General features: G+C 39.4%; 1 protein-coding gene across 1 annotated transcript; it reads left to right on the forward strand.

Annotated features, from left to right (window-relative positions):
- Positions 1 to 1,714: 1,714 nt before the first annotated feature.
- On the forward strand, positions 1,715 to 7,820 carry LOC149134484 (uncharacterized). Its single transcript, XM_089355930.1, has 3 exons — positions 1,715 to 2,770; positions 4,172 to 4,320; positions 7,661 to 7,820. The coding sequence occupies exons 1-3, from the start codon at positions 1,715 to 1,717 to the stop codon at positions 7,818 to 7,820; spliced, it is 1,365 nt and encodes a 454-aa protein (XP_089212056.1).
- Positions 7,821 to 9,489: the final 1,669 nt, after the last annotated feature.

A 9,489-nucleotide genomic window follows, 5' to 3' on the forward strand; every position in this document is an offset into this window, starting at 1 on the left:
CAACGGTTCAAACAACATGAAGTACGTAAACAACGAGAAGGAAAATGGTAAACTGGACAAGTAAACACAGAGAAAAGACCCTTCATCAGTTGTCGGCTGTCTATCAACTCCTCATTTCGAGCATTCAACGACAATATGAGTCTTCAAAGACAGTTGCTCCCATAAATTCTAAAATATAACTTAGGATTTATGGAGGCTCAAAGTTGGGAATAAAAACATTACCGTGGAGACATACAAGGAAACCGAACGAAAACAAACATGGAGGGTCATTAGACCAGAACGAAAGGAAAATAAACTGTGAGAAATATCTTTTTGTAAAGAGAAAAGATAGAAGAGGAGGAAAAAACGTCCGCTCTTTTGAACGTCCGTGCAGGAAAAGAAAGACGGTCATGTGAGGAAAAGAAAGGTGATACTGTTTTCTTCTTTCCATCTTTCTTTTCCTCATGTGACCATCTTTCTTTTCCAGCACTGACGTTCAAAAGAGCGGACGTTTTCTTTTTCTGACATAAATTTCACGAACATAATTGACATTTTATGTAAGATGTTCGGTGAAAAATATCGTTGTTGGAAGTGTTTGAACACTGAGAAAAGAGAAGACGAAGACTTTACCATACATGCGGGTAGTGTGAACAGAGAGTGTGAGAGATTTAAGCTGGATAAAACTAACTCCAGACTCGTTCAAGTACCTTACTTTTGCTCAGGGACTTACTGCTAAAAAGGACGCAAAAGTCAGCAGGAAAATTCTCGCAAAGCTGGAAATTAACCAGGGTATAACTCTTCAGGACTGTCAAAAGATTGTAACATGATACTACAATTAAGGCAGGACACAGAAGAAATCCAACGCAGAGATTGTTTACAGATAAAACCAGTGTGTAAGAGTCGGAAGACGGATAAAGTGTTTCACAAAAAACATGATATACAACAGGAGATAAACCCATGTATGGCATGCGGTGGTAGGCACCTGAGAAGAGTGTCCATTCAAAAAAGCAAAATATTTTCGTTGTGGGAACGCAGGACACGTTAAATTGCACTGCAGAACTAAGATGACGAAAAATTGAACCAAACGAGAAAAAAGAAATTCTTTGTCATCAGAGAAAAAAAGTTTGTACAACGAACAGAAAATTCATCAAGGTGAGAATCGAAAGCACTAGTGTTAAAATGCAATTAGACATGGATAGTGACATCATAATCATAAATGAAGAAACATAGCGACAAATCGGTGAGACGAAATGATTTAAATCAAATGTATTTGCGAATGTATTTGCAATATAACTTTTCGAGATGAAACGAAAAGGAAAATCGTTTATGCGTTGAAAAATCACAACTTATTTGGCACAGAATGTATGGAGTTATTTGAAATGTGGGAGACCCCCATTAGTGTTTTCTGTGAAAATGTAGTCAGCTCGGTTAAAAGTTCGAATGAAGTCAAACAAATGAGGCCATGTTATTTGAGGCTGTTTATTCTCCATCTATGGGAGAGGTGGAGAAGGGAGAAGAGATGGAGCTTGGACAGAGTTATGCATCCGCAACAGCCCAAGGTGTAAAGGCCAACACCCTAGAAGTGCGCGAGATGGGGTTGAGCCAAGGAGGTGGAGGGAGGGAAGCAAATTACTGGAAGGGGAAGGGGCCGGTCTGGGGCTAGCTCCCCCGAAAGAATTGATAAACGGTGTGCAGGACGTTGTTCGCGTCCTCTAGCAGGATAGAGGTGCCCCCGATGGAGGCAGTGGAGGATTGCCTCGAAGTCATTGGGAGGTTGGCCACATTGTGTGCATGTGGAGGGAAGTACGGCACAGTGGAAGTAAGGTTTGACAACGAAGAAGATGCAGTATGCCACTCTACTGCGCCGATAAGGACTCCAGAATGGGTGCTTCTGCCAGCGTACTGTTGCCAGAGTGAGAGTTGGCACGGTGTCCCCCGAAGATGTGGAGGCGTGGCTAGTGGTAGCCGTGATGTGCGGTGTAGAGGATGGGGTGGAGGTCCTCAGGATAACGGGGACCAGGCGGGGTCAGTTGGTGAGGGTTTGGCCTCGAGATTGGCCGTGCATGTGGGCTTGAAGGAGCTGTGTGGCATCACAGAAGAAATCACACACCCAGAAGACGCCAGACTTAGAGTGGTAGTAGAAGGAAGACCACCAAAATGCTTCCTATGCGACAAAAAAGGGCACATGAAAGTAAGGTGCCCTCAGAAGGAAAACGAAGAGGAGGAACAGAAAGGTGAAGAAAAGAGAATCGAAGAGATAGTACCAGTAACAGAGAAGGATAGAGAGGAGGAATCCTTCACAGATGTAAACAGGAGGAAGAGGAGAGAACGGGTGAGCTCTCCTCCAAAGAGCCAAAAAAGGTTGAAAGAGATTGAGATGGAGAAGAGAAACAGATGCGAGACACCAACAGAATTAATAATGGAAGATGGCGCGGAGGTAGAAAAATCATTACAACAGGATGTGGAAGGTGGTAGCATTATGGATTTTATTACACGCCCGGACAGCCCGGGTCCGGAGCCGAAGCGGGCGGAGGTGAAAAGGAAAAAATACAAGTGGCATATGGTCACGTATACCAAAAGTATGGTTATAGAACGAAAGATTACAACGTATAAATCAATAATAGGAGTAAGGCTGCATCCAGAAGAATATTCGGAAAAAACTAAAGGAATAATCATAGATAAAGAGAGATTTGAGAAATTAAAAGAACTGTTTGGAAGCAGCAAAGACCCGTTGCGGGTTGAAATCGAGTTCGACGAACTACCACCAGTCGTAGATTTCGAAGATTTGAACGTTATTATTATTATTATTATTATTATTATTATTATTATTATTATTATTATTATTATCATTATTATTATTATTATTATTATTATTATTCAGTAGTTTTATTTTTATAACGTGCTTTCACTTCACTACCGAGCGCAGCTCTGTGCGCCTTGGGTATGTGCTGTGGTTTGCTGTGGTGCTCTTATGTTTACTGTATTGAAAGTGTTTTGCGTAGAATGTGTGCAGTACCCAGTAGTGCAATTTTCTGTATGTTATATATATTTGTAAGTCCTGCTATTTTTGTTATGTATTTGTCTGAATATTTTTTTATTATACCTAAGGCACCTACTATGATAGGAATTGTTTCTGATTTTAGATTCCACATTCGAGTTATCTCTATTTCCAGGTCTTTGTATTTTGAAAGTTTTTCCATTTCTTTTAGAGAAACGTTGTCATCTGCTGGTATTGATACATCAATTAGAAAGCATTTTTTTTCTTCATGATCTTTGACAACTATATCTGGTCTATTTGCCTTAATTTCTCTATCTGTGTGTATTGGCATATCCCAGAGTATGGTTGCTTTCTCGTTTTCTGTGACCTTTTCTGGCGTGTGTTTATACCATCTTTTTTCTGTTGTTATTCCATAATGTTGGCATAGCTTCCAGTGTATATAGGTCCCAGCTCTGTCGTGTCTGTGAATATATTCCTTCTTAGCCAGGACTGGGCAGCCAGAGATAATATGATTTATTGTTTCTTGTCGATCTCCACATATTCTACAGTTACTTGTTATATTTCTTTTCATTATGTGTTTTTGGTAATTTCTGGTGGGGAGGCTTTGGTCTTGTGCAGCAATTAAAAATCCTTCAGTCTCTGCTTTGAGTCCTGAGCTTCTCAGCCATTGCTGGGATTTTTCTCTGTCTATTTCTTTCGCATTTAGTTTAGCCCAGTATTTACCATGTAGGGGCTTTTCTTGCCATCGTTTTATCATGGTCCGTTGCTGTTCTAGTTTTAGTTTGGATTTCATTTGTTTTATAGCTTTTGTTGTTTCTTCTTCTTCTTCTTCGTATTTGTTAGGTAGATTGATTATTATTATTATTATTATTATTATTATTATTATTATTATTATTATTATTATTATTATTATTATTACTACTATTATTCAGTAGTCTTATTTTTATCACGTGCTTTCACTGCACTACCGAGTGCAGCTCTGTGTGCCTTAGGTATGTGCTGTGTTTTGCTGTGATGCTCTTATTTTTACTGTATTGAAAGTATTTTACGTAAGATGTGTGCGGTACCTAGTAGTGCTATTTTCTGTATGTTATATATACTTGTAAGTTCTGGTGTTTTTGTTATATATTTCTCTGGATATTTTTTTATCATACCTAATGCGCCTACTGTGATAGGAACTGTTTCTACTTTTAGACTCCGTTTCCATCGTTGTTATTGTTGTTATGTTTTTCTGTTTTTGTACAAATTGACTCTAACTCTCACCTAGAGACCGCAAGAGACAACAAGTTAGAAGTTCAAGTTGTTGCTACGACTAGGGTGCCATATTTTTGGTTTTGCAAAAAGTATTGTTCTAGAGAATGTCTGAGAAAATATAAGAAAAGTAGAAGTTTGTTTTAAAAGTAATTTGATTATAAGATGATAGTGTGATGTTAAGATGCCAGTCGAAGGTTTTGGCTATTATGTACATTTAAAAGTATTTTGACACTGTTTATAGATTAAAATGTTTTGGGGATTACATAGACAATATTTTTTTTAGGATATGAGCAGTTTCCATGAGCACTATTTTGTGAATTTCTGCCATTTAGGGATTTCCTGGTATCTGAGATAGATAGCAATCAGCCCTTTGCTATCATTCCTAGGGCACCTGTGGCAACAAGTATTGTTTTAGTCTTGAGGGTCAACATTTTTCCAATTTCAATATCAAGACCTTTATACTTGCTCAGTTATTGTAGGTCTTGACAAATACATTTACGTTGATTAGGACAGTCATATTGATGAAGAGGCATGATTTTTATTTGAAATCCTTCAATATAATTAATGTCTGGCATCTATCCTTCTGTCAGTCTGAACAGTAAATTTCCAAAGGAGTGAGATGTAATAATTTTCAAGCACTGGAGGTGGTTTGTGTTCCCACCAGTTTTTATAATCAGGCAGGTCCATGTCTTCGCAAATTACCCAGTGAATATACAGTGCTGCTTTATCATACTTGTTAAGATACTCTGTAGACGCAAGAAGGCTGCACATGGAGACAACATGATCGATGGTTTGATTTTGTTGTTTACACACACGACATGTTGGGCTACTGCCGTTTTTTAAGATGTTGACTTATGAGCTTCTTGTAGATAGACATTAATCTTGGGTTGGTATGATAAACCCTTCTGATTTTAAGCCAGAAGACTCTAATTATTGATGAGTAAGGGCTTTGTCGACACCAACATTAGCTCTCTTTGAGTATTTGCCATTGAGAGGTTTTTCTTGCCATTTATCAGTAAGAATATCTAACGCAGCAATTTTAACAAGGGTTTTCATACGCTTAGCTTTTTCTGTGCTTGTTTCCAGTACGTCTAATTTTGGGATTTGTTGTATTTGGAATTCACTTAGATATTTTTTTGCTTGTTTTATTACTGAGTTCTGTTACGTTACTTTATTTTTATTTATCACAGGTTTTGTTGGAGCTCCTGGAGTCTTACATGCGTAGCGGGCTTGCTACTTGCAGCCTACGGTACTATGCCATCCATTCCTTTCAGCTTTCTAATACCTTCCTGGTTATTCTGGCCGTGCCAAGGATGCAAAACTTTTGTAACAGTTCTACTGGGAACTCTATTCCAATTTCCTTTATATTCCCCTTAATTGCCTTCTGATACTGCTCCCAAGGACCCAATAATAATTTTCACCTTCTTCATTTTCCATAGCCGGGTTATTTCGTACTTAAGAGAGTTGTATTTACCTATCTTTTCGCTTTCCTTCTTGACTATTCGTGGGTCAAAGAGGCATGCAACATCAAATATATAGCATCTTGTCCACCAACAATGGGTCCGGTTTGTTATGCTCTAGCACCTGTTCTGTTTGGCTTGAGAAATTCCAGAGGATTTTGCTAGTCTCCAACTCCGCCACTCTCTGCGACTTGTCCTCATACCACGTCTTGCCTCTCTCTCGCCCCCACTTTTCGCACACTTTCCAATGTAGCACTTTCGCTACTTCATCGTGTCGCCACAACTTGTAGTGGTTTGGGGTGAGTCTAGGGCACTCGTTCGGGATATGGGTAATGGTTTCATCCACTCTATCGCAGATGCGGCACAGCAGAGACACTTACTCAATCCTAAGGTTGATTCTCCAGTTCGTGGCCAAAGCTTGGTCTTGCGCTGCCAATATAGTGCTCTCGGTCTCTTTTTTTTACTGTTCCTTTCATCACCCAATCCCACCTATTTTTTCCAGCAATTTTGTTGTGGCTGCGTGGAATTAATTATGTGGTTCTATCTTGCGTAATTCTTCTTCGTGTCCTTTTTGTACTTCTTCCTTTGATTTTCCTTTTTTCTCTGCCTTCATTACTCCCTCGTTCCTAACCGTCACTAACAAGGTTTCCTAACTTTAAGTTATGTATCTCATTAAGCTCTCGAGTTCGATACGCATGCAGTCTTCTACACTTATCCGTCCCCTTACCTCCATTTGCTCTCTTCCTGTATAGGCGATCATTGTCCGCACGTGGATGATGGGCACCATGCATCGTTAGCTTTATTGACTTCCTGCCCATCTCCTTTAGTTCCTACTCTGTCCACTTTAGGATTCCAGCGCCATACCAAACTACTGCGACGGCGCGCGAGTTTATTGCCGAAATTATGTTTCTGGCATTTAGCTTTGAAGCTAATATTTTTCTCACACGCCGTAGGTACTCTCTTTTTGTCTTTTCCTTCATGTCATTCTGTTTGATTCCATCTACCTCAAGTATTCCTCGGTATTTATAGTTGGATTGAGGTTGAATTGGCTTCATCAGTTCACCACTTGGCAACCATATGCCTTCCGTTCTGAAAAGCTTTCCTCGTCTTATCACCATCGTAGCACATTTTGAGAGTCCAAACTCCATCTTAATATCACTGAGAAAATCCGCACAGACTGGACTGAGCTGTTTAGTTCTGCCTCCGGTTTTGTGTCAGGTTGTCCATGAATAGCAAGTGGTTCAGTTTTCCCTTACATCTTCCCAAATCATACCCACAACTTAGTTTTCTGTAGTATTTCACTCAAGGGGATGATTCCCAGCACGAAGATCAGTGGGGACACACTGACCCCCTGGAAGATACCTCTCTTGATTTTCACCTCTCCTAATATTTGATTCCCTGCTGTCAATTCCGTTTTCCAGCATCTCATGCTATTCCATTTAAGGTTTCTCATATTTTCTACTACTCCATACATTTCCAATGTTTTTACTATCCAGGAGTGTGGAATCATATCGTATGCTTTACTTTAGTCAACTCATGCCATGCTCAGGTTTGTGTGTCTTCTCTTGCATTTTCTGATAATTAGATTATCAATTAAGAGCTGATCCTTCTTCCCTGGCTCTTCTTTCGGCAGCCTTTCTATTCAGTAGGTAGCATCCCACTGTTTTTCAGGTATCTATACAGTTCACCGGGCAGCGCACCTGACATTAGTTTCCACATTAACAGAAGGCAAGTTATTGGTCTAAAGTTGGATGCAACATTTCTCTTTTCAAGATCCTTGGCACACAACAATGTATTTCCCTTTGTTATCCATCTGGATAGTGAGCCTTTCTGCAAACACTCATCTAGCTATTGCTCTATCATTTCATGGAGCCCTTTCAGCTTCTTCATTCAATAACTTTGGACCCCATCCGGTCCTGGGCTCTTCCAATTTGGGGATTTTTTAACTGCTTTTTCATAATTTCTGTAGTTATCTTTATCTTCTTGGCCTGCTATATTTCTTAACCTATATTGGATTTCATGCAGCCACTCTATTCTCTACAGATTGGTCCCAGATCTTTCTTCAGAATGCCTTGCTTTCCTCTGCATCTGGTATAATTGCTACATGTAAATACCCATCTAGTTCTTGAAATAGCGTCTTTTGATTTGCTTCAAACAATCTGTCGGCTCTTTACGTTCTGAGTCTAAATTCTACCTCTCATCCTTTCGGAGTCGGTGAAATAAAGTATAAGTCAAATACTGGGTTCAATATAATCAATTTATACTCTCCTCTCAAAATTACTCGCCTTGTGCCAAAATTTGAAGGAATTATTATTGGTGTTGTTGTAATTTTTAGTCCCAGGCAGCGGTGTAACTAGAATGTGTACCGTCAGAGGCAGCACTACAGTTTGCCGCCCCTCGGGCCCCCCACAAAAAATACATATTGCACAGTGAATATATCGACTGTTTCATTTAACAGTGAGTAGTGTCCGTCCCGACATGAAAACCACTATTACTCCACTCTAACTACGCTAATGGTCCCAGGCTGACCCTCAACGAACAATTGATGACTAAAGGTGCCACAGTCATTACCATTCCGTTTTTCTTTCCCAGATTACATTAGCCAGTGTCTTTGCTTATGATGATAGAATATGATTTGGAGGAAATTTCACTGCTATTTCAAGGAGGTTGAATGACCGTATAGGGTTTCCTTTATTGATCACCAGAGGTCAGCTACCCAGTGTATACTTAAAGCAGTGACAGACTATGCCACATAGGAGTTCAGTGCTAATGACTTGATGTGGTTTGCTGTCAATAAGTAAGGGCTTCAGTGTATTGCTTTGCTTATTATAGTATTAAACAGTCCTGAAGCGACCACATATTGTTTCTTATTGAGGCACAAGACCTGCCATTATAGGGGGAGGGGAAGTCGATTACATGGAGCACCAGTATTTGTCTGGTGCCTCATATAATTGACCCCAAAAGATGAAAGGCAAAGTAGATCTTGATGGGATTTGAACCCAGAATATAAAGAACTGGAATGGATGTCGCAAGACATTTCTTTCACTGCTATATCGATTCCATCAATTCATAGGCAGAAACGGTGGTAGTTTCCGACTAATTTAATTTTATCTATGTTTTAAATTAAAACTCTACAAAGGTAGGTGTGGCTTTTATCTCCTTGAGACCCGGACATAATACCTGTAATGTCATAGGTTCAATCTACCATACGACAGCAGGTCTAAAATTTACTTTCAGTCATCGTAGTGGCTCCGAGGCGGTTTTCATTTTAACTATTTCACTTTGAGTCATAACGTTAATTCTGTGCTGCTGAAGAGCAAATTGAATTTCATTAAATTCGGAGTCAACAGAACCATCGGTCATTTATGGTCCTAAATATCTCATTACAAAAGTAAAGAAGACGATCATCTCTATTTATCATACTTGCGTGACATAAATAAACGATCTAATGATTGATGGATTGATTGACGAGGTGACGAACGGAAAGACACAAAACAAATCGAAGGTTCACAGATTTTTATATCGTGTCCCATAATATTAATGAGATAACTGTAAATAGAGAAAACAGTTCCAAGATAATTCTCTCACACCAGATCGAATTTCTTCCCAGAACAGCGTCTCATTTCTCAATATTTTTCACCATTTGTATGATCTTCAGCAATTCAATAAAGTTTGTTTGGGGTTCAAACCACCTTTGAGGCCATAATCGTATTAAATTAACTCATTTTGACTTTACCACTGACTCAAGAAAACAAATAATTGAAAGATGGGGATAAACAACATATTCGGCAATCATTC

This window comes from Octopus bimaculoides, chromosome 8, assembly GCF_046866305.1.
Source record: "Octopus bimaculoides isolate indiv1 chromosome 8, ASM4686630v1, whole genome shotgun sequence".
NCBI lineage: Eukaryota > Metazoa > Mollusca > Cephalopoda > Octopoda > Octopodidae > Octopus > Octopus bimaculoides.

Excerpts from the sequence above, each read along its gene's own strand:
- LOC149134484 (XM_089355930.1), top strand. The coding sequence starts at position 1,715 with ATGGAGGCAGTGGAGGATTGCCTCGAAGTCATTGGGAGGTTGGCCACA. Across the intron at positions 2,771-4,171 it reads TAGATTTCGAAGATTTGAAC|ACTCCGTTTCCATCGTTGTT; the intron begins GTTATTATTATT and ends TTCTACTTTTAG. Across the intron at positions 4,321-7,660 it reads TATTTTTGGTTTTGCAAAAA|TTATCTTTATCTTCTTGGCC; the intron begins GTATTGTTCTAG and ends TAATTTCTGTAG.